Source organism: Equus quagga, chromosome 4, assembly GCF_021613505.1.
Source record: "Equus quagga isolate Etosha38 chromosome 4, UCLA_HA_Equagga_1.0, whole genome shotgun sequence".
Classification (NCBI taxonomy): Eukaryota; Metazoa; Chordata; class Mammalia; order Perissodactyla; family Equidae; genus Equus; species Equus quagga.
The window spans coordinates 81,251,096-81,276,713 of NC_060270.1; the positions used below are offsets into that span (position 1 = coordinate 81,251,096).

Consider the following 25,618-nt stretch of genomic DNA (forward strand, 5'->3'; position numbering starts at 1 on the left):
TGTTCTAATAACTGATGCCTTATACAAAGAGGGGAGTTTGGACCCGGAGATACACCAGAGGAGAGTGCCATGTGAAGATACAGAGACACAGAAGACACAAGGAGAAGGCCATGTGAAGACAGAGGCAGATGTTAGAGTAGTGCCTCTGCGAGCCAAGGAATGCCAAGGATTTCCTACAACCACTGAGGCTAGGAGAGCAACATGGAGGCGACCCTTCCCTAGAGCCTTCAGGGGTGCATGGGTCTACTGACTCCTTGATTTGGGGCCTCTAGCCTCCAGAACTGTGAGACAATACATTTCTGTTGCTTTAGCTCACCCAGAGTGTGGTACTTTGTTTTGGGAGCCCTGGGAAACCAATATACTGCCCAAATTTGCAGCAGCATTTAGGCTCAGCAAGGATACAACACTTAATAAAATGCCAAAACTAAAGTGTAGAGAAGTAAAGCAATTTGTCCTAAATCCCATAGAGATTTAATAATGGCCAAGCCAACATGAAGAACCTGGGTTCCTGTCTTCTCAGTCCAGTGCCGTTTCAAACACTAGGCTTCCTTAGTGATTTCCTCTAAAAGCCTAAAGAAAGGGATAAGTCCAGCCCTGGGGTTTGCAGAGAAGTTCTCTGCCCATGTGCACATTGGCTAATGGGAACCATTAACCTTGAGGGGCAATCATAGAGCTGATGTAGGAGATAAGACCTCAGGTATGAGATGCATTTTAGCACCAGTGTATTGCCTTTGGAAGGAGAGGGAAAGTAGATTGCAGTTGTGTGAGAAAAAGGAGGGTGTACCAAGAATAGCTTGAGAGCACCCAGTAACTGGGATGTGTGTTTTTGCCCCAAACAATAAATTTTTCAAAGAGAGGCTCAGCCTCTGGGGCTGAAGGAAAGGGCGGAGACAGAAGAACTTCTTACCTGAATTGTTACCACAGCCTCTTGCAGAGTTTAGGGGCATGCTGGGATTGATGAGAATTAGTCTGTTTTATAGGGCCCATACTGGGGCTAAATGACCTGTTCTGGGCACTAAGCAGGCACAGACAGGAGAGAGTGTAAGCTGCACTGATTGTCATTCAGGTCCAGGAGTTTGCTGTTTTATAAACGCTTCCCTAGAGCAGAGAGAATTTTGATTTTTAAGGTCTTGTTAAAGCCTGCCAAGACCACCTGCCTGTAATCCCTTTTGGGAAGAATAAAGAATGGGGTTTTCCCTCTAGGGAAGTAGTTCTGTGCCTACAAGGAGTCTAAGCATGCTGTGATGACAGTAAGTAATCTTCTTGTTCTTTCTACTGACTCCTGAGCATGAAGTCCAAGATCCTCTCCATCTCGGGCTGTCTCATGGTCCTGCCATGGGTCCAGCCAGAGTCACTCACTGGTGCCAACTAAATGCAGTTTAGAATTCCATGGAGGCTGGAGTACACAGACTAATGCATTAAACATCACCGAACTCTGGGCTGTAAACTGGAGTGTTTAGCTTCACATTTGAATTCCCTACCCTAAAGAATGCAGTGAACCTCCAAGCAGAAATCTAGGATATTCATACTTTCCTAGATGTTTTATATATATATTTGTACAAGTTGGAGAATTTGAGGAAAAAACAAGCAAACAACAATAGCAAGAAAATAAATGAGGGAAGTTGGAGATAATTACTTTTGTCTCCTCACTGGTCTTTGTCCCAGTCACTGTGTTACTGCTTTGGCATGTTCCTTTTTTTCATATTAAAAAAAACAACAACAGTAGGAAAGGGTGGGAAAGCAATAAATGTTCTATTATCTAATAGAAAAAATTAGTTATTGCAGAAATTATCTTCATATGGCTGTTATTCTTAGGCTAACACCTTTCAATCAGAAATCATCTAAGGCTCGTGGCTGTCAGCCATTCACAGTACGTTAGAAAACCAGCCGTTGTATCCAGTCTTCACACCTTCCATCAGGTCTGTGACAGGTGGACAAGGGAACAGTACTCGGCAGGTTGGTACTTGTCAAGTGAAGCTGGGATGCCTTTCAGGGGAATTTAAATTGGATCAGGTTTCAGCATTCATTGCTTTATCTTTGATACACTCCCAGAGAGTTATAATTAGAGATATATGAAAGAGAAATAACCTTGGTTGAACTCTACACATAGGTGTAATGCATTTTTAAAAATTCTTTTGGATACATAGGCATACATTTGTATGACATCCTTGTCCTTTTCAGACATATTATAGAAAGGCACTCTTGCTCACAGAAGTTGTTCTAAAGAGCAACTAATGGAGTCTTGCTGATACAATGTCACAATTGATGACTCCTTCAGGGTAGGAGTTTAGGAATTCCTTCCCTTCTCCAATACAATATCCCCTCCTTCCCCAGTCGTCATGCCTAAAGTCCTAAAAATCCCCATGGGAAAAGGCATTTGCAACTGAGAAGCCATGGCTATCTTTACAAAGATAGTCTTTTATTCTCTGAAACAAATCAATTTAGATAACACTCTAAAATAAGAAAATAGTGACATATTTGATATCTTATATAACAATAATGGGGAAAATTTCCATTTTCCATCCTTGCCTGCTCGATAGATGTACCTTTAATGAGAAGTCTAGAAAATCATTTTGCTTTGTCACAGATACAGTAATCCCCCCTTTATCCAAGGGGAATATCTTCCAACAGCCCCAGTGGATGCCTGAAACTGCGGATAGTGCTGAACCCCATATATACCACATTGTTTCCTATGTATACATACCTATAATAAAGTTTAATTTATAAATTAGGCTCAGTAAGAGACTAAGAACAAAAACGATTAATAAAATAGAATAATTATAAGAATATACTGTAATAAAAGTTATTGCAGATCTTAGCAACCTCAGCATACGATTTTTTTCTTGCCTTATTAAGTTGAGAACTTTCACCTTTCACTTGAAGGAAGCCCTTTATGGCTTCTCTTTGGCATATCTTAATTGCCAGTATCACTACTCTTGCATTTTGGGGCCATTATTAAGTAAAATAAGTGTTACTTGAACACAAGAACTGCCATACCACCACAGTCTCTCTGATAACTGAGATGGCTACTAAGTGACTAACAGGTGGGTAGCAGTGTATACAGCGTGGATACACTGGACAATGGGATGTTCCACATCCCAGGTGGGATGGAGTGAGACAGCAAGAGATTCCATTACACTACACAGAACAGTGCACAATTTAAAACCTATGAAGTTTTTATTTTTAGAATTTTCCATTTAATACAGGCATACCTTGAAGATATTGCGTGTTTGGTCCAGACCTCTGCAATAAAGCAAATATCTCAATAAAGCAAGTCACATGAATGTTTTGGTTTCCCAGTGCATATAAAAGTTATGTTTACACTATACTGTAGTCTATGTGTACACGATAGTATTATGTCTAAAAAAATGTACATACCTTAAAAAATACTTTATTGCTAAAAAATGCTAACCGTCATCTGAGCCTTCAGCCCTGACAGACTTGTTCGACACATGATTACCACAAACCTTCAATTTGTAAAAAACGCAGTATCTGCAAAGCACAGTAAAGAGAAGCACAATAAAACGAGGTCTGCCTGTATTTTAAGACCGCGGTTGGCCATGGGCAACTGAAACCACTGGAAGTGAAACTGCAGATAAGAGGTGGCTACAGTAATACATACGCTAATAGTTTTTTCTTTTTCTTTTTATCTGTGTCTGTGTGTGTTGGGGCTGGTGGGGGGCCATGCCTACTTCTCATTCTAAGCATTGGGAGTTCTCGTGCTCACGGTTACCTTATCATTCTTTCTTCTTATTTTCTATATTCACAACAGGGTGTAAGTAATGAAACTATAAAATGTTACCCCCTGCAGGAATAGTGGTCGATTTCTAGAGAGTTGGAATCAGAGATTCAGTCTGCTCAGGTCCTTTGACTCAGAGTTTTTACCCAATGTCCAAGGCTGCCAGAGATGAGGAGCAAAAGGAATGCTTAAGATGGAATAAGTGTCTGTCATCTGTGGTCAACCTGCTGGCTCTGCTTCAAGCCTGTCCCAGTGGAGTTGGTGGAGGGACACAGTGTTGGCCCTGGATAGCTGCATGGAAGCTCACGTGGACACTTTGGGCCACTAGAACATGAAGAAATACAGTCGTCAGACCTGGATTTACCCTCCTGAGCTTCCTTAAACTTTCCCATGGCTTCAATTAAAGAACATTAACCCTTCTACCGTTTGTGCTTCTTTCCTTTTCTCTCCCTGACCCACGATTTGCTGTTTCCTAATGATCGCCAGTAAAATATACACTAAACCAGTAAAATATATACGAAATCCTTGGGCTCATAGAAAAAAATAAAACCCTACAAATATTAGTTTCACTAAAGGTGAACTGAATTTGTGGTCAGGAAGTGATTATTATAACTCTTTGCTATCCAGTGGCTGAAATTCCACTATCTAATCTGTGTACCTTTAGTTTAAGGAGCTGATCCGTGGTACCTTTAGATTCACTGCATTAAGCGGGGCAAGAACACATCCTGCGCAAGAGCTGACTTGAATCCTTTCTTGTAAGGAGGTAATGGCTCAGAAAGACCTCGGCTGAATTTCATACATATTCATTTAATCAGTAACGTGCCTTTGCAGAAGTAATAAAGTATCTTCTAGCTTTAGTTTTCACATATGTAAAATGAGAATAGTAACTGATGAAATAGTTTTGAGGATTTACTAATTTGGGGTAATATAAGTAAAGTGGCTGTCACAGTGTTGGTATAGGATCGGTGATTAATTAATGCATGTGCCTTTTTTCCCTTTTTGGAGTATATGCTCTGTGAAGATTTGATTTATGTTTTCTCTTCCTTCTGTGGCTTCCCTCAGTACATTACAGTGATCTACATATGGCAGTTAATGTTTACCGAATGATGCTATCTGATTAATATGGAATTTAGGAAAGGAAGGTAAGTGGTTGTTTGGCCCCAGCCACTGTGGACATGGCAGTTGTGTATCTTTCAGAACAGAAGCACCTGGGGGAAGCCTGCTGTCTATTACAGGCATGAGCACCAGAGTGTGCTTAAAGTTAAGTGCTCACAAGAGAATCCAAGGTTTTTGTTTTATGCTGAGCTTGTGCTGTGACTTGATCCTAGTTAGAGTCAGGACAAGGGCACCACAAATGAAAGACTGAGAGAATTTATTGACTGAGGAGATGTAATCTATAGATTTATGGTGAGACGGATGCAACTTGATTTACAGAGGAAAACTGCACATGCCCCTCAATGGCATTAAGCTCTTGGTAATAGGACACCCAGAATTCCTCAGTAAAGACTGCGAAGTTTTTGAGCAGGTTGTCAAACAATGTAAATCATGGAGAACCGTACCGTGTCCTGCTCAAAGATATAAACTAAACACCCACAAACATAAGACAATAAATAAGCAGCACACGGGCATTCCGTGTAAGGATAGAGGTCATCCAAGTCGTGTGGCGGCAAGGGTTCAGAGGTCATTACAGTTGGATGTTCATTAAGTGTAGTTTAGAAGTGTGTGTGTTTCCTGCATCTTTTCTCAAGGTGGCCCAGGAAGGGAGCTGAGCCCTTCAACAGGTTCTATTATGACTAAGTAATGATATAGACTTGGAGGTAGGAAGCAGGGCAGAAGCCATCTATTGTTTTAATCACCCTTGATCTTAATATTTTCAATGCCTTGAGAACGTGGTGTCTGATTGACTGAATGATGCCTTCCCACAGGTGGCTGATCCTTATGTAAGAGTCTAAGAGCCTCTTTTAAAGGGAGGGCATTGATTAACCCAAGCCCAAGAAAGCCCAAATAAGACACTTATGACTTTTTATCTAAAATACTTGCCCAGCTCTGCAATATTCTAAGGAAGCTCGGCTCCCTCTTGTGGCTTAAAACCATGTGTCAGTTTGTTCTGCCTCCTTGGCTGTGCTATTTAGGAGGAACCAGTCTTTTGCCCACTACACCTTGAGCTTTCTAACTTTTCATTTTGTACTATTGGTGGGAAAATAGGCATGGCCCTGGCAAAACTGGGAGAGAGATATACCTGGCTTTTTTTACCTCTCGTGCTCCCTAACTTGTCCTTCTCTCCTCCTCTTGTAGGAAGAGTGGTGAGGTATCTAACTCTCATTCTTGGAATGCTCTCTATCTTCCTATCAAAGTATCTTATTTCTTTTACTTACCCCAAGGAATAAATGAATAATAATTACTTAAAATGTTACCATGCAATCAGATTGGTTTCATTAAAAAAAAGGAATTAAAAGAATTAAATCTGTTGGTTGAATTTGCAATATTAAAGAATGGAATATAAAATATGAGATCCATGGAAGGTAGGCATAGCCTTTAGAAGTGATATATCATGAGGGTCAGCAATTGAAAACTCAGACTGAAGGGTTTTATCTAGTTCTCACTCACTTTTTTTTTAAATGTAAATTAGTTTCCATCATTAAAAACAGGGAGATTTCGTATAATAATAAAACATAACTTGGATTTCTTGCTTCTTAAACCAGACTGAAAGATTTGACAACAGGGAGTCCACATTCCCTCAGGGCGACAGTCAATGGAATCTGCATAATAGCCAATCGTTTTAGAGCAAGCACACATTCTCCATTTAGCCACAGACCTCACCCCTCCCAACAGTCCATAGTTAACCCATTTCCCTCAATTTGTACCTGCTTGACTCCTATGACATTAAAATTGTGACTGTGTAAGCTTATAACATGTAAGGTCCATTTATGTTCTAATTATGGGTGGTCTTTGGGCCCTAGTCTCACAGTTCATTTTTTTTTTTAACTGAATAATAGTCCAGACACCCACATCTGTCCAGTGTGGGGAGTACAGTCCAAAGATACTGTCTTCACAAGGCAGGCTGACCTGGAAATCTCAGGGCACGAAGCTGTGAATGTCCAGGCACCATAGATATGCTGACATATAGATGTATTTCGACTTAATACACAGTAATGAGAATGTCAAAAGCAACAGCAAAAACAAAACCTGAATTTTTCTATGTTTAGGCTATTTCTGTAAGTCTTTATTTATTTTTACTGGTTTATTGATACCATTAGACATATGCTGCTTATTATCCTTCTGATTATGTCTAGTCTCTCCTGCTCCTAGGTTGTAAACTCTTGGAAGACAGATTTCCTGCTCTAGTTCTTTCCGTTTCTTTCCCTTCCTTTTCTTATCCTCCTATTCTCCACAAAATAAAACACATCATAATAATGCATGCTTTAGAGCTATAGCTATTCAAATAAAAGTTTTATCTCTTTCCTAGCTACTGTTCCTTTTCCTTTGCTGGATGAGGATGGAATCCTGTGGAACTTTTGCTTTTTCTCTTTCTAGGCTTTAGAATGAGACAGCGCCATGTCCTCATGGAATCCACAGGGCCTGCAGGGCGTTGCCCTCATTTGGTGGAATCTGTTCCCTGTGAGGATCCAATGTGTTATCGATGGCTGGCATCTGAAGGGATCTGTATCCCTGATCATGGAAAATGTGGCCTGGGACATCGCATCCTGAAGGCTGTCTGCCAGAATGACCAAGGTATGATGCCAAGAAACACAAGGACTGTTAAGTCATATCTGCCAGATGGCTCATCACCACTCTCCACCAGGTCATTTTCACGAGGGAGGGAAACATGGTCCTTCCTATCCTTGAATATTTGTGTTTAAGTCAAGTGACACATTGCTGCACACAAGCTGGCTTGATTTAATATGGGGCCACATACTCCATGACAAAAGAACACTATTTCATTATGCCTAAATGCAATACAGTGAACCTAGAGATTTCTCTGGAGTTTTTAATTTATCAATACGAATAGAATACAGAAATCCTCTGGGTAGTCTTCAACTTATCAGTGCAAAATAAGTTTTACTTGCCTCTTTTGAAGTGGATATGTAACATGCTTTTATATATTATTAACAAATACTATCTTGTAAAGATTCTAGGGCTGCAACTCCCTCCAAGTTAAAAAGAAAAAAAATACTAAGCTATATCTTTTCATTTATGTAACATTAGACCAGAATCAGTTCTAGACATAAGACAACATTTCTAAAGAACTGCTTTTAAATATAAGTTGTCAAGATTTACAAAACTATTAACAATGGTGTCTTTCCTTCATCACCACGCTTTTAGTATAATGGTTGTTTGAAATGAAATATGATTTAGAAAATATGTAAGTCACATGAAAATCAGAAAGTGACATTTAAAACTATCCTACAGTTAAAAAAATTCAGTCTCTTGGAAGAATATGGAGTGTGTCTGTTAATCAGCTCTATCATGAGAAGTCCCATTTCTAATGCTCTTGGTGTGTGGACTGAGATGTTTTGAAATATGAAGTGAAGTCAGTCACAGAATGGAAGGAAATTACAAAGTGGATTCATAATGGATATTAACGCCCACACAGGATGACCTTCAGCAATGCATTTTCCTGTTTCCTTCCTTCCTTTCTCCCCTCTCCTTTCTCTCTCTCAGCCTTTCTCCCCTTTCCTCTCTCACTTCCTTCTTTCTTTCCTCCTCTCCATCCTTCCTTCCTTCTTTTTTTAATCACTGACTGCCCAAATCAGACATTTTATCAAATTATGTAGTTGGTTACCTCACAAAACCAGGTGGTTGTTTAATTAAATAGAGAGTGACGACAGATTATATTAGCTATAGTCTTTTTTGACTAAGTAGTTAAAACAAATATTGACTTTTCATATTATCAAATACTTTTTGAATTGTGGTAACATATATGCAGCTTATTAACCGAGGTAAATAAAATCACTTTTGTAATGCTTCTCTTTGAATTCAGGAAGAGTAATATAGTGGTTTAAAACCTGGGCTCTATAGTCAGACAGGTTGGAATTTCAAGTCTGCTACTCATCTGCTAGATGATCTCAGGAAAATTATGTAACTGTGGAGGCATCTTTCTTTCAGCTGTAAAGTGGAGATAATAAAACTTCCCTCTCACTCTCAGGTTGTGAGAGTTATGTTAGTTGTGTAAAAGTGATTAGTTAAGTGCCTGGCTCAGAACCATTCAAAATACGCTGTAAGCTTATTTTGCTTACAATGCCCATTTATTACTGGGTTCTGTCCTGGGGGAATTATGCAGAAAGCAGTCTTTTATAAACTGAAAATAAGAATGAGTATTAGAATAACCATACTACTTCTTCCTCCCAACCTCCAGCTGTGTAAACAAGAAGATAATTTGGTTGAGACCCAATGACAGATGACTGTCATGCTTTGTCATCTCCTAGCAGGTATTGGAGGCCTGACAAACCTGATATATTATGTCCATAGGCCTGGGCATTTCTCACAATTTGTCCTCTGTCTTCTTCAATATTGCAGAGTGTGATATTCTGATTTATAAACAGAAGTATATATTTGGTCTTTGTCCCCATTTAGGGGCCAGAGCTCCTAAAACCCTTGGAATTCCTGAGTGATAAGAGCAATGGGAGCATTTTTTGTTATAATATTTCCTCTCTTGTCCTCAGTTCTTGAAATTACTTTCATAGAGGTGAAATGGGTATCTTGTTATTCATAGCAAGCCCCTTTTCACCACAACTGGGTTTATGTTAATGAGATGACTTTTGGAAATCTCCTAAGGATGAGGCTGGTTGCCAAGGGAACCAAGCATGAATAAAGGGTTGGGACTTTCAGTCCCACTCCCTGATTTCTGGGGAGGGGAAAGGGGCTGGAGGTTAAATTAATCACCGATGGCCAATGATTTAATCAATCATGCCTATGTAATGGAGCCTCCATGAAGGACAGGGTTCAGAGAGCTTCTGGGTTGGTGAATACATGAAGATTTTGGGAGAGAAGTACATGGAAACTCTGCGCTCTTTCCCCACAGGTTGCCCTATATATATCTTCCATCTGGCTTTCTTGTGTTATATCCTTTCATAATAAACTGTTAATCTAGTAAGTTAAATGGATTCCCTGAGTTCTGTGAATTGCTCTAGCAAATTAATCAAACCCAAGGAGGGAGTCATGGGTGATGAGGATTTTAGGCTGGTTACTTTTAAAACTGCAGATGAGAAGCAGGCTCAGAGGACTGGAATTTGCTTGCTCTTTGAGAGATATTTGCATTTGTGAAGGAAGGGGGGATGACCTTGTAGGGACCTGAAATTGGCCACCCCAGGATATGTCTCTTTGGCATTGGGATTGTTTGGGGCTGATTGCTTTTGATAAACTGGGACAGGGAAGGAAGCTCTAAGGAATGGAACTTGCCCTTGTTGGGACACATTTACATTTGTAAGGTAAATCTCTATCTGTAAAAGATGCCTCCCTCTCTGTACCAGGAAGAAGAAGAGAGATGACCTTGTCCCTAGAAACTCTTAATGGGGAAGGCAAGAACTTAAGTTGGTTGCTGCCTGGCAATCTCTTGTAACTGATTTAGGGTGGTGGCTTCTGACCTTTACTTAATACGATTTGATTCTTGTCTAAAAGTCATGGGATCACCCAACTACCAGACCCCACCTGCACTGATACCATTTTAACTTTTTTTCATGTTCTTTCCTTTGTCTTGTAAAGAGATGACTCACATACCCATGCCTTATAAAATTAGCTCTAACCCTCAACTCGCAGCAGCAGCAGCAGCTCTGCCTGCCCATGGGTCCTGTCCCCATGCTATTCCATTCTCTAAATAAAAGAGCACTACTGCCAGATCTTAAGCGTCTAAGAAATCTTTCTTTCGACTCCTTGGCTCACCGACCCCACATCAATGGGAACCTCTGATTTATAGTCAGTTGCTCAGAAGTACAGTTAACCACCTGGACTTGTGATTGGCATCCTGAATTGGAAGGGGTCGTTGGAACCTCCAGTTTGTAGCTGGTCAGTCAGAAGCACAGGAACCTAGGCTTGCAATTGGCATCTGAAGTGGAGGGTGGTCTTGTGGGACTGAGCCCTTTACCTACGGAATCTGATGTTCTTCCTGGATAGATGGTGTCAGAGTTAAGTTGAGTGGTATGATACCCAGTTGATGTTGGAGAATTGCACTTTGAAATTGAGTGCAGAACCCTTTTTACAGAAATATCAACTTTACCATTTTACAGCAGTTCTAGAATTTTATCGCTTATTCCTTTGAAATAACTAATTTTCAGCATCGACCTACAATCTCAATTTCTGTGGGGAGAAGTAAGAATTCCTGCTGGTTCCTATCAGTTCTATGAAGTCTTTGTGGTTTTTAAATACCTGGATGACTCCTTCCTCATTTGTGAGGCAATGGCCACAGTCATGGTTACGAGAACAGGCTGACCTCCTGATAGTGGAAGCAGTCTTTTGTCCAGTGAGAAATTGAAAATGTGCTCTGGTTGCACTTGTCTCAGTTGAGCTTCTGTGAGATTCCGGATGATTGATGATAGAAGTTTGGCAGAGAAGTGCTCCTGTTTGACTCTCCACATATTACCATTGTCTTTCCGTAGCTGCAGGAATTGATGGAACTGTTGACGCTCATTTAAATGCTTGGAGAGAAAAAATGGTTGAGATATTTAATAAGTCTCCTGTGATTTTCTTTCCTTGTAACATTTGGTAGTTTTCTTTTCATCACTCTGAGTTTATTAATTGTTTCATAGGCCTTTTATTCCAGAATTTATTCAGAGCTAAGTGGATGAGAGCAAGAAAATGTCTTCTTTTTGATTAAACAAACAAACAAATGAACTCATGTTAGATCTTATCCAGTTTGAGGCTTGCTGTGATTTGCAAGGTAACTTGCTTTACCTCTTATTTTTAGCTTGTCCATATTAACTCCCTCCAGGTATCCCATTTACCAAAGGGACGTTCAGCATCCTTGCAAAATATTTACATCCCCTTCAGGTTGTGGAGCCAAGAGATTTCCATGTAGCTGTGATCAAGATTCCATAGGACTCTTCATAGTGTCTTGTTGGGCATTACTCATACCACTAGGAAGACATATTTCCTCCCCAGAAGTTCGTTCAGACTATATGTTAGCTTGGAAACTTCAAAAATACACAATCTATGTCACATTAAAGCCAGGAAGTAACTGGAAATAGCAATTTGATTTACCTAAAACTTTGGGTTAGTTTCAGGATGTGACCTACTTTGGACTGTCTAAGAGCCAAGGCATCATCTATGAATTTTTATAGCTATCTCTGAAGATAGGCTTTGACTCATTCTCTACTTTGATTTATTACTGTTACTGTCCAATCAGTCTCACTAAAGTTCCTGATTTCTCACCCAGTCTGTGATAGTAGCAAACAATTTGTTAGTCAGTAATATTTATTTTCAGGAAGAAAATTGTATAATAGATTACGTGAATGTGTATTCTGATTTGGAATCTGATTTCCACTACTTTGATTGGTGGATCAGCTTTGATTTCTTTCTTTTGTACAACATCTTATCATTAGCAGGGTCAATAGAAATCTACTGAGTATAGAAACTAGAACTCTACCTAGTTTTTTCTTATCTCATTGACAAGTACATTTCCAACATTTCACAGTGGGCATTTGAAAGTAAATGGAGTGTGATGCAAACTGAAAGCCCAACGTATTTCTCCCTTAGATTATCAAGTTAATTTACTGTGTTTTAAACTTTGTCTCTCCAACATGTAACTGGTTTGTTGTTGCTCAGTTTCGTTGACAATTGATGAAGGTTTACTGCTGTGTGACATCTTCCCAGAGAAGGTTGGGAAAATCCCCGTAATACCAGGGCAGTGGACAGCATTCCTAGCAGCTGGGAAGTGACCACTACTTATCTCTTTCATGGGTTCATAATACACAATGGGCAGATGACACTATAGGGTCATTGGATAAATGCCAGCCTGCCTACTGGAGCTGTCAGACCCTGAGTACTCACCACATTGCTTTGCTCCATAGCTTGCCAAATAAGCTGTCTTGAGAAACAAAAACAATGTCTGTATGTTTCAGCAACCATCTCTATTCAGAGATAATGCAGCGTACATTCCGCACTTGTTGAAAGCAAATACCCACGCGGGTAAAGAGTATAATACATCAGGAAGAACAAAGTTCTCGTGTTGACAGGTACATGAAATTAGTCTCCTGGTGTCGCTGCAAGGCTCCTTTGCATACAAGGTTTCTTATTTTTCACAGTTGCACTGGACCTTCCCCATGCAAATATTTTCCTTAAGTGGTATGTATATTTGCACAGAAAGCATGAGGAATGATTTCTGATCATTAACCTGACTTTGCTTTTCATTTTAGAGGCATTTTTCTTTGAGTTCTTGCCTTCCATTGTTAACCTTGAACAATCCAAAAATGTGATCTTTAATCTTGGCTAAAATGGCAAGTGCTTGTAAGCTTTAACACCATAAGTACCTTTTCTAGGATGACTTTAATTGGTGGAAAGCATGCTAGAGTAATCATTTACCTGAGTTAGGTTAAAATGTTAATTTTTTTAAAAAAAATCTATGATTGGAATTGGAAGCTTTGCTTTGTTTTGTTTTTTATCTTGAAGTCTCAAGAAATATTCTTTGGCTCACTTGTGAGAATAAGGTCAAACGCCATTTGGATAAGAAGTTATTTATCAGAATATTTTGTGACTCACCAGAATTCTAAATAGAACTGCTTTTGTGTTCTCAAGTCATTGTTTTCTAAACCCTTTGATCGTGCTGTATCTCGTGTTGCTCAATGAGTGATGCTTTACTTCTCCTCTGTATATTTTTTCCCTTTTCTTACAAAATTTTCTAACTGCAATTTCAGCACAATGTTTATTTTCTTCTATTTTAGGAAGGACGAGGGATAGATTATTCATCAGGTATTTCTTTGCCACACAAGTATATTCCTGCAGTGAATCAACCTATTAAAGGGACAATACAAATTGGGGCCACTATGGAGAACACAGAGCCTCTAAAAATAAATTTCAACTGTGAATATTCAAAAAGTTTTGGGCAGTGGCACCTTAGTTGAAATAAGTTTGCAGTTTATTAAGATGTGCATTTTGAAAGGGATAATAGTAATTGGAATATATCTTTTTTTAAACTTTCTTCTTAGACTATTATTATTTTTTTATATGTTTCTATTTTGAGTTGGAAAAAAACACAGTTACCTTTGCATAAGGTTTGGGAATCTTAGAACTATATTGCTACATATTCAGAGGAATCAAAACAGAGGAGAATAAACATGGACATACATTTAATATTTCTGATGCAAATTCAGAGAAATGGCTTTTTGGCGTAGTCACACTTAACACACATACTGTTGTTTCCTTCCCAGATTCCCTTGGCCATCCGTTTCTGTGCATGTCAGCCTGAAATTCCAACTGATGCCACCTGCATCTCTTTGCCCGAGGAGTTTCTCTGGCCACTGGAGCCTTCTTTGCTCTCATATGCAATCAGAAGAGCCAGGGAACTAGCAATCCCAGGGAGCAGCCTTCAACCAGTGATTGAGAGTTGGTATATAAATACCTGCTCCTTTGCCCCTCAGATGGAATAACCTTGAAGTGTGTGCTCTCCATTGTGGCCTAGAGTTCCCAGTGAGATGAAGCTCCACTTACTCATAGTGGTGACTTATTTCATCACTCATCCTTGATCAGCCTCCTTCCCTTTCTATCCCCCTCACTCTTGCACTGATTCCCTGATGTTACTCCCCAATAAATACTTACCCAAGAATCTTTGTTACAGAGTTTGGTTATGGTACAACTCAAACCAAGACAAGAATACTTGGAAAGGTGTTTAATGGATCCACTCCTAGAGAAGATGCAAGATCCAATTCAAATCACACCATATTGATAATATTTAAAGAATGACCTTCCAAGGAAAAAATGACATAGTCTCTCATAAGAGCTCATTCAATATTTTGAGCAACCCTCACTATTTATCAATTATTTGGTATTATCTGAAGGGCTTCAATATACAGCTTTTGTCCTCCCTTTGAAAATGTAAAAAACATTATTGAACCCCCTTTCCTTCCCAGTGAGGCAATGCCAGTAACTTAGACCTCCTCCTGAGTCTTGTTTTCCAACAATCAAGTAATTTTATAACTCTCATGGGAGGACTAGTTTATTCATATTTTCATTTTGCAGTGGATTCCAGAGTGTATTGGATTTTTTCTAAATATGAACAAGAAAAACAGACTTCTTTTGGTTATTAAGAGGATTATTTGCGTGGGAAAATTGAGCCTGAAGTGTTTGGGGAATGTGTTGCTTTATGTTCTTTGTTCTGGATCAGTGGTTCTAAAGTGACAGTGCATATCAGAATCACCTGGAGGGGTTATAAAAACACAAAATTCTGGGGCTGGCCCGGTGGTGCAGTGGTTAGGTTCACACGTTCCACTTTGATGGCCTGGGATTCGCCGGTTCAGATCCTGGGTGTGGACATGGCACCGCTTGTCAAGCCATGCTGTGGTAGGTGTCCCACGTATAAAGTAGAGGAAGATGGGCATGGATGTTAACTCAGGGCTAATCTTCCTAAAATAAAATAAAATAAAACATAAAATTCTGACCCCTACTGCAGAGTTTCTGATTCAGTGGGTCTAGGATGAGGCTCAAGAATTTGTATTTCTAACAAGTTCCTAGGCAATGCTGGTGGTGCTGATCCAAGGACCATACTTTGAAAAACATTGTTCAAGGCAGAAGGGGGCCTAGGGCAGCCTCATAATGTGAGTGTGTAACACAGGTAGGCTAGAACAGTGAAAGGCATGTTTTACAGTTAGTCGGAACCAACAGTAGTATTGATTCTAATCTGTTGTTTCTTGTTTCCTGCTGGGGAAGTTATTTTTGAAATCCATGAAATATATTACTGTCTTTCCAAAAGCAAGCAGTGAGTAAATATTCTTTTATTTTTTTATTGTTACCTAGATGGATTACCAAAGAATCAAATAGTGGAAAGCAATAGTGTACTCTTGCAGAAACAGAAGACACATAGCTTGTGAGATTAGTTATTTAGATTTAGAGGAGAGAATTTTCGTTTTCAGCAAGCTATCTTTTTCAGACCACCAACTGGTAGCAGTTTGGTGTCACTGTTCTTGCTGAAGGAAGTGTGGTGATGACAAATAGGTTGTATTAAATTTTGAAATGAACCTGACATTGCAGTTGAAAGTGCCAATAAGATCAGGCTGCTATTCACACTACAGGAATCAGACTGCAAAGGAGATTCAATGTGAGAGTTCCTGCAGCCAAGTCCCTCATTTCCTTTCATTTAGATGGCTCGCAGTGAAATTAAAGGTGAAACTCTAATAATATTTGGCAGTGAGGGAATCCAAAAGAGGAAAATAGAGTCTTGTTCTAATCAGAGTTTTCCCATCCATGTTGGATGAGAAGGTGGGGAGTACATGTAAACTGGTGAATCAATTTAAATGCTAGGGAGAGAGGAACTGCAATGCAGTTTTAAAAATATTTACTGTATGTTTTCTGATGATAAACAGGTATTGTATTTTGAATTACTTCCTCTTTCCACCCTGTTACATACTAGATATTGCAAAATAGCTTGTGTCTTTTTTTCTCTTTTACCGAGGTACCTAAAGAAATGACTATATTCACATCACGACCCCACTAGTATTTCACAATCAGATGAAATATGGTCTGATTTTTTCAGATTTATAATATTTAGAAATAGCGTAGAGTAAATTGCTTCCTGAGTGTGCCTATATTTCTCATAGAAAGACTCTCTCCTTTTTCTCTGTCTTCTGAAATTCTCACTGGGCAATCCACTTTCTGTTCCCATTCCATATGATTCAGAAAGCAAAATAAATTGTAGATTGCGCTGATACTTCAGAATGTAGTTCATGTGATTAAATGGTCAACCCAGCCTTTCAGTAGGAATTAATGTGAGATTGTCACCCTTCCTATTACTTTCAACTTCCTGGGCGTGGTCTGAGTTTCTTTACTCTGTTGTGAATTCCACTAGTATTACTAACGAGGATTAGTTGTAGTGTTAGTCATGGGGATATAATGTTATTTTCTACTTCAGAAATGCATTTCAAAGTGGTATTTGGCTGTTTTATATGGCCTTTGGCTGGTTACTGCTAACATAGCATCTCCTTACTTTTCCCTGTCTGTAGATAAAGGGACATTAAAGAACATGGATTAAAACACATTTCTAGTATGATGAAGTAATTTTCACTGATAAGATAGCCAAAATGACTAGATTAGGAAAGGCAGTCAGAGGCTTACCTGTGCTGTACCCATTTGAGTGTTTTTAGGAAAATGTAGTGAAGTAAAACTCTCCTGGAAAGGCTCATCCATCCCACATGAAATCAATTAAAAGAAAATTTTACGTAGACTTAAGAACTTTTTGTACTCATCAATTAAAATAACTTATACATATACTTTATCTAATTGATATGATTCACAATTAAGAATTCATAGTGTGTAGCCCTTTGTGCTGTTGTAGCCATGCCATACTTATTGACTTGAGTGTCTGCTATGCACAAAGAACTATATGATTTTTCATAGAGAGGTACTTAAGAAGTAGAACTCAGAAACAGTTTAGAGAAATCATACATTTTATTTCAAAGAAACATGAACTGAAAGAAAAAGTATTTTGAAATTAATTTAGGGGTATCTTAAGACCAGGATACTTCTCTTACTCCATAGGTAGGTTTCAATCAACAACAAGCATATGTATAGTTCACAATAAGTACTACTCCTACTGGTTACCTCTGTGGTAATTTGCCGCACAGTCACTATCATGTTGTTCCCCTGCTTGAGCTGCTCATCCTCCTCTTCTTCCTTTGGCTAATTAATTATTACATATCCTTTAAAAACTTGGATTAATGTCCTTCAGGAGACCATCCTTCCACTCCTACTCCACCTCTTTTTGTTTTTCACTTTCCTTTTTTTGCAAAAGATTAACCCTGAGCTAATATCTGCTGCCAATCCTCCTCTGTTTTGGTGAGGAAGACTGGCCTTGAACTAACATCCGTGCCCATCTTCCTCTACTTATATTTGGGATGCCTGCCACAGCATGGCTTGACAGGCACTGTGTAGGTCCACATCCGGGATCTGAACTGGTGAACCACGGGCCGCCGAAGCAGAACGTGTAAACTTAATGGCTGTGCCACTGGGCTGGCCTTCCACCTCTTTTAAGTTGGTCTAGAATCTCAAGTGAATATACGGTTACCACCCACTTCAGATTATTTGTCACAGTCAGTTATGATAATTTCATATCCTTTATAGATGATTGCCTCAGAAATGTGTGAGGTTAGATCTGTTTGGGCCAATGAGATGTGAGAAGAGGGACATGAACAAGGAAGGTTGTTCTTTCAGTTGCTCCCATGATCCATCATATGATCTACAGGTTATTTGGCTTCAGGATGAAGGCATTACTGTGTACAGCAGGGCAGAGATGTAAAGACACTCTGAGTTCTAGAAGACATTGTTGGGCCCCTGACTGCTCAACAGTATAAGCACTGGCTGCTGTGTAAGTCAATAGATTTCCTTATTATAAAAGCCAGTTTCTATCCGAGTTTGTATCAGCTGCTGAAGTAATAATCCTAATTGATGAGGTGCCTGTCTTCTGTGTTCTCATAACACTTTGTGATTCAGTTATCAATGTCTTTACTACATTATATTGAAATGATCTGCTCACTTGTCTGTTTTTCCCATTTGACTCTTAGCTTCTCAAGGGCAGAGACCTTGACTCATTTATTGTTTTATTCTTGGCAGGATGCCAGAGTGTCTGGTGTATTAGGATGTACTCAATAAATATTTATAGAACTTAGAGTTATTTCAATTGATTTGCACAACAGTCCAATTGGGAATTATTATTATTATTCCAATTTTATTGATGAGGACATTGTAGCCCAGAGATATCGATAGCCTGAAGTCACTCAACTCCTATGTTCTAACACTAGAATTTTGAACTCCAGACCTAGGACACCAAACCGGTGCTGTTCTACTTTATCAATATCAGCAACTGCGTACCACATGTACCAACAACACTGACATTGCTGTGTCTCAGACCCATGCAGTAATTTCCATTAGTTAAGATGCTCTTTTTTGTTAAATGAGTCTTGATCCGAGATTTACTCTCGGTGCAGCTCTAAAGGCAAACACTGCCAACTGACAGGTGTGGGCCTGAAAGATGAAACCCATTTCTAACTGTACCCTAAGCTTTTTGCCTCTTTCACTTGGTGTGAGCTAAGACCAACAGAGAGGCCACCAGGTACAATGAAAACATAAAGCCCACACACGCTTCCTTCTGGCACAAGGTGTATTTGAGTTAGATGTGTAGTACTTAGTTATCTGGTTTTCCCTGGCAACTTTAGTTCTAATCGTGGTTGTATTCAGACAGCTAACCAGCATGGAATTTATTCATCAGACTGGATTAGCAATAGCAAGAAAAGCTCTTCTCTTGAAAAAGACATGTGAAAGGAGAAAGTAAGAGACAGCTATTTAGGGACAAGCAGCTTTTCACTCCCTCATAGTAGAGATATTCCTACAGGGAGGCAATAACAGAACTGCTAATAATGGCATATCCTTAAGTTTGAGGGAGTTTGGTAAAAAGCAAGCAAATTCTATACACAAGAGTGGTCTTTCATATTATATCAGAGCTTTATAAATATATGTATATAGTGATTCATTGAGAAGAGGATGTAATTTCCCTGCGACATATTGTTCCAGAATGCAAATAGGTAGAAATTAAAAGATGACAGATTCTGGCTTACCATGTGAATACATGTTCCATTGTAACTGTCTAGAATGGTGACTAGAATAATGAGCTCATTGTCCCTGAAGGCATTTACATGGAGGCTGGAGACCTCTCAGGGTTACTTTGGTACGAATCGCCACACTATTCTGGCAGGAGAGGATAACTCTGTAAATCCTCTATTATCATTTTTGGCAGGACAGTTCTGCATTGTTCTTGATTTTCCTGCACTTCAGGATATTTGACATCTCTGCTTCTCCCCATAAAATGCCAGTTGTGTCCTGTAATCATTGTGTCAGCCAAAAATGTCTCCACATATTTCCGGTCACCCCTTGGAGGATTTCTTCTGATGGAGAGCCACAGGCAAGAAGATGCCCAGAGTCTTTCCAAAGATATCAAGAAAAGGTTGTGTTTAGTTAAATAATGAATTTTAATTACTTGATTGATTTTAAATAAAATTTAAGACAAGGAGGGGCCAGCCCGGTGGCACAATGGTTAAGTTTGCACGTTCTGCTTTGGTGGCCCAGGGTTCACCGGTTTGGATCTTGGGTGCGGACCTATGCACTGCTTGTCAAGCCATGCTGTGACAGGCATCCCACATATAAAGTAGAGGAAAATGGGCCTGGATGTTAGCTCAGGGTCAGTCTTCCTCAGCAAAAAGAGAAGGATTGGCGGCAGATGTTAGCTCAGGGTTAATCTTCCTCAAAAAAATAAAAATAAAAATAAGACAAGGAAATTTGCAGCATATTTTGAATGAACTGCAATTGAAAGCAAACTGCTAAAATAAGATCATACTGCAAGTTAAAATTTTAGATTTTAGATAAGTAGGAAATTCACTTAGTCAGAAGGGCCAGTCAGTTTCCTGATTGGTAAATAAGGTTTCTTACTTTATAATGTGTTCCAGGAAGTGTGAGAGAATGATGTGAGAGAAGCGTGACTTCTTCTTTAGAGGAATAGTGAGGCATCTGGGAGTGTGTTTACTGGGATAAGTAGAACCTGTATTTTAGGAACTTGGCAGGAGTACAATCTCAAAATCATTCCCATCCAATATTTATCACAAGCGCAGCTGAGAAAAACAATATGCATCCAGATATTCTGAAATCTTTTCCTGAATTAAGTCACGGAAGAGGACAGCTGTGTGCCTGGAGCACAATATTGACAACCTACAGAATTGTTTTTGCAGAATTGTATATTGCTGTGGCATCAGCTGCCTATAGTGTGTCAGGTTATAAGACTCTTCCCCACAAGACTCATTGTCATTTCTTCAATGGTATGAGAGTTAGGTCCTTTAAATTGTATGTATAAGCATCCTGTATGAGGATCCATAGGAGAAACCCTGGCCGGTCCTAGATCAAACATGCTTGTCCATCTCCTGATCGTATGGTCAACATTTGTTGAATGCACTTGGAAAATGGTACTGTTGATCAGGTGCCCATATTGCCTCCCTCATGGATTCACTTCATGTTCCCCCTCTTACTTTCTGCCTTTCTTCCCTGCCATTTGAATATTATCTTGTTTACTGGGTATCATCATCATTTCTTCACTTCCCAGAAGTGTGACCTTGAGCAAGTTACTGATCTCCTTGGCATCTCAGTTTTCTCATGTGAAATGGAAATTAGAATAGGACCTGTATCATAGAGTTAATATAGGTATTGATTTGATCTATGTCAAGTTCTTAAGACAGTTCCTGACATGTGGTTGCTGTTGTGAAAATCTTGGCTTCTGTTATAATTGTTATCTTTTATGCTATGTAAATAAGCTGCCTTTTATAGAGTGAATTGGTGCTATAAATTAATGAAAATGATAACTGACTTTAGGCAAATGATTAGTCTCTGAAGAGATCTAGTGTCCAGACTCATGAGAATAGGATGCTATTTTGTAAGATTTTTGTTTTTTAATTTTATTTTGCATTAATTTTAGACTTAGAGAAAAATCGAAGAATTGCAAAAAGAGTACAAAGAGTTCCTTTATATCCTTCACTCACTTTCCCATTGTTAACATCTCACATAACCATAGTTTAATGATCAAGAACCAAATATTAACATTGGTACAATATACCTGGTTTTGAGGGTTAGATAAAATAATATAAAAGCTTAATGTAGGATCTGGCAACTATTTTGAATTTTTCTAGAAGTTGATCTTGTTTGCAAAAGTAAAATGTCTGATAATGTTCAGTCAATTCAGATGTTTGAAAGCATTGGTTAAAAATGATGTTCATAAAATATGTAGACCTTTGAACTAGAAGATGCATGCATTGCTCAAGCTTCAGGCTTAGAGCACGTTCTTGAAAATAATTACTTTTATTTTTTTAATTAATTGAAGAAAATGCCTTGGTAACGGCGCAATTTGCTATGAATCCTGTCACATCCCTGTGGTAATAGAGAGGAAACTTAGTGGTCTCAGGCTCTGATAGTAACGTGAACCAAGAGACTCTGTGATCAGCCATAATTATACCCATGTCAAAACAGGGGACGTAGGCATTGATGGATATAGGTCTTTACATGCAACAGGAAAGAACATCTATGGAAAATCAATTTCTTTGTTGTGAAAAATGACTCATTGTCATTCCTAACATTTTACTTTGGGCTGATTTCAGTTTTAGAGTTCAAATTTGTTTATAGTGTGCAATAAAGATGAAAAATGCATGCGTTCTCTGGTGGTTTTGATTAAAGATAATGGCACCTTCCATTTATTTACTACTTTACACTTTTCAAAACATTTACTTTCACTTACATTATTTCATTTTACTCCTTACAGCAGCCCTGCATGGTAGTCAGGAATTAGTGGCTTACCCTCTTTTTATGACAGAGGAGACTGAAGACAAGGGAGGTTTTATGGCTTAAAGTCACAAGGCAAACACTTGTGCTGTCTTCTTACTCCTGAACCAGTATATTTCCAAGGTCTTGGCTCCTGAATCCTGGGATTCTATATTGGAACATGAAGTTGAGACAGTAATTATTAAGTAATGAGAAATTGACTAGTATTTTTATCTCTTATGCAATCTAGGGGAAAATTTTAAAAATCCATATCTATATATCCATCTATGTCTATATCTGTATCTATATATCTATATTAGCTACGAGTATAATTCTGATTCCCTAAATCAATATCTTGGGGAAGAGGAGGAAAAGGAGTCAGGGAGCCAGAGGTAAGGTCAAATAATAGAATTCCCACTGCACTAGAAATCTATTCATAAAACATAGATGGGCCAAAACTAATGCTTGGGGGTGATAATAGACATTTGGGGATATGAGGCTTCATTTTGCTCACCTGAAATGAAGTTATTAGGAAGACTTCTTTACTCTCTTTTGAATTATATGTACTTATATAGTCATAGATGAACAACTTTTAGCTTTTTGTTTTGTTTTGTTTTATTTTGTCATTTCCCCTTTCACTCATGTATCACAATAAATAGTGTAGTGTTACATTATGTAGAACAAAACTGACATACTTGATCAAATGTTTGGGTATCCCCAAAAAGGAGCCCCAGAAATGGCAAACACTGACCCAGAAAAGAACAAGCTCCCCGCAATAAAATCAACATGTTAAAAACAAAACAAAGCAAAACTGTATTAAAGAAGAAAATCTGTGGGGACTTTCTAGCCAGAGGTCATGAAATTTTATTCCCGGTGCCTTTTAAAAACTCTGTTCAGACAAGCCAGATGGCTTAAGGAATAGGATAAAGAGAGTATGGGCTGAGCTTCCCTGTGTCGTACTCTGATTCTTTCATTAAGGGACGACGTTGGAGTCATTTTTGTGTCTATGAAAGCATAATCCATTGTCAAATCTTTGTATTGGATAGCTATTGCTCTTAGAAACTACCTTGTGAAGGGAGAGGTGGGTGTTGGGGAATGGCGGCATAGCTTCTCAAGGATTAAGATGGATGGAGGCGTGTGAACCAGCCAGAGTGTGGATGCGTGTCAGGAAGGAATGATTGGTCTGTTCCTCAGGAGATTTGTGTGCTCCACACAATAACCCATCAAAGAGACTATGTTGTGCCTGTTCTACACAAAGCCCAAGAGCAGCACTACCTTTTTATGACTTAGCAGGCAGAGAGTGTTTTGAATTCTAAATTGCTTTGTTTGGGCTGAAGTTCTTTCGTGAAAGGGAGTTAATAATCGTGAATAAATGTGACAGACCAGTGCGTGGCTTAGGCAGACATATTCCTGATCCCTCTGCTTTTTAAGAAGCTAAAAATCTAAGATTTGGAGATATGGTTTTGGAGGCCAGAGTAACCACCACCACTGCTACCATCCGAGACAGAGCATGAGAATCTGAGAGAGGGAGCTGAGCTGTGGTGAAAGAAGTATGTTATTATTTGTTTTGCGTGAGATAATATCTTGTGCTTATTAGACAAGAATGTTCAACTGGTATTTCCTTTGTTGTATGGTTCGATATATAGTTCAATATTTCTCAACTTGGGTAATCAACTTTAATTATATTTAATTTTCTTTCAAATGTACCCGCATCCACACCCTTTCCTAACAATGTACATATTCAAGATTAAGATTTTTATGCCAAATTTGAGAAAACATCCTTTATTTGCTTTCCATGGGAAATCTTCAGGGGATAAAGATACTGTCTCCAGACAGGGCAAGATAGGGCTCATTGTTCATCCATCTCCTCAGCACAGTACCTGACACATGGAAGGCACTCAGTATTTGTTTGATGAGTTTGAGGAATGTTAGATCTACTTAATGACACGGTAGGAATCACAAGATTTATGAACTGAAAGACTCTTATTCATTGAATTCAACCCTGTCATTATATTGAGATTAAAAGGGTTTGATTTTTCAAAGAGAGGTAGAGCTGAGACTAGAATCCAGTCACTTAGAAGTCTGCCAAGTCCTCTTTCTACTACACCATTTCTCAGCAAATGGATATTCCATTTCTCAAAATAAGGCTACTTTGATGTTCCTGTTTTTATGAGTTGGAGCACTGTGGGTAGATATTGTATCTAGAAATCTAATTCATCTCTTTAACAGAGAATTTTCCAAATCATGTACCGTGGGACATTGGTTCCAGGGCTTCCTAACGAGTGACCTAGAAAAGTAGATTCTCTGGTTACATAAAAGTTCAAAATGCTGCATACATTATTTTTCTCTTATGGAAACTACTAGTGCATATTGCCATAGAAAGGACTCCAAGAAGAACACCTTTGAAGAAACTTACTTAATTGTGTTTCCTTGAGAGCTTCCTAAAATTATTTGAGCATTGAACACTTCATTTGTAATGTGCATACTGACACTTTGTAGAACAGTATTCCCAGGGATGACATTTTGGGGATTGCTGTCATGTAACTTCCAGGGCTGACCTAGTGTTACTCAATGCTCTGCAGTCCTTGGGAGCAACCTCTGTTTTTTATGGTGTGATAATCTGAAGGCAGGCCTGAGGTTTTTTTTGTCCTCATAGATATTAGATACATCCAGGCATTTGTGAGAAACAGATAATTTACTGAAGCTTTCACAGGAAGGATAGAAGAAGAGTTTTGCATAGAATTACCATTCACCTACTTTGCTCAGTAAAACGAAGTTCTTTCCCATTGTCTTTACATAATCACGAATGCCCCCCTTTTGCAATCTCAGAAGTGTCCTAGTTTGGTCACATAGTAATTCTCTCAAGCCCAGTCTCACCACATCAGCCCCCATTTCTCTTCAACTCATTCTACCCTTCGGCAGCTAATTCCCATCTCATTGTCTTCCTTGACTTTCCCCCTCACTGCATTCAGTTCTTACTTCTTCTTCTATTGCTGCTATATTATGCAGAGTCACTCGCTAGCTATGTGAAACCTGGGGACCAGCTCTTTCCACCAGAAATCAGGTTTTCAAAGATTCTTGACATGGAAACTGGTTTTTCCCTACCAAAAATTTTTCATATTTGTTTCTAAGAACCTATGAGGGAAATAATCAAAAAATTAAAACAAACAAACAAATAACTGTATATAAATAGGCCCTATAACATAGTCCCCAGCAGAAGTCCTGAAGCTGTCCATACCCAACATGGTCTTGACTATAGGCTCTGGTCTTTCTCATTGAGCCTACAGTTTTGCATCTAGGGGAAGGCCACAGGGCCCATGTCATCCATGATCTACACCCCCCAGAGCTCAGGTTCAAGTCTGCTCCATCCACAGGAGCCTCAGAATTCTTCAT

General features: G+C 39.0%; 1 protein-coding gene across 1 annotated transcript in view; it reads left to right on the forward strand.

Moving 5' to 3' along the window:
• THSD7B (thrombospondin type 1 domain containing 7B) overlaps nt 1–25,618 on the forward strand; it is a 675,055-nt gene that overhangs the window by 239,504 nt on the left and 409,933 nt on the right. Inside the window, exon 6 of the mRNA XM_046659574.1 lies at nt 7,274–7,471. Coding sequence (XP_046515530.1) covers nt 7,274–7,471 — 198 coding nt within the window. The remainder of the gene's footprint in view (nt 1–7,273; nt 7,472–25,618) is intronic.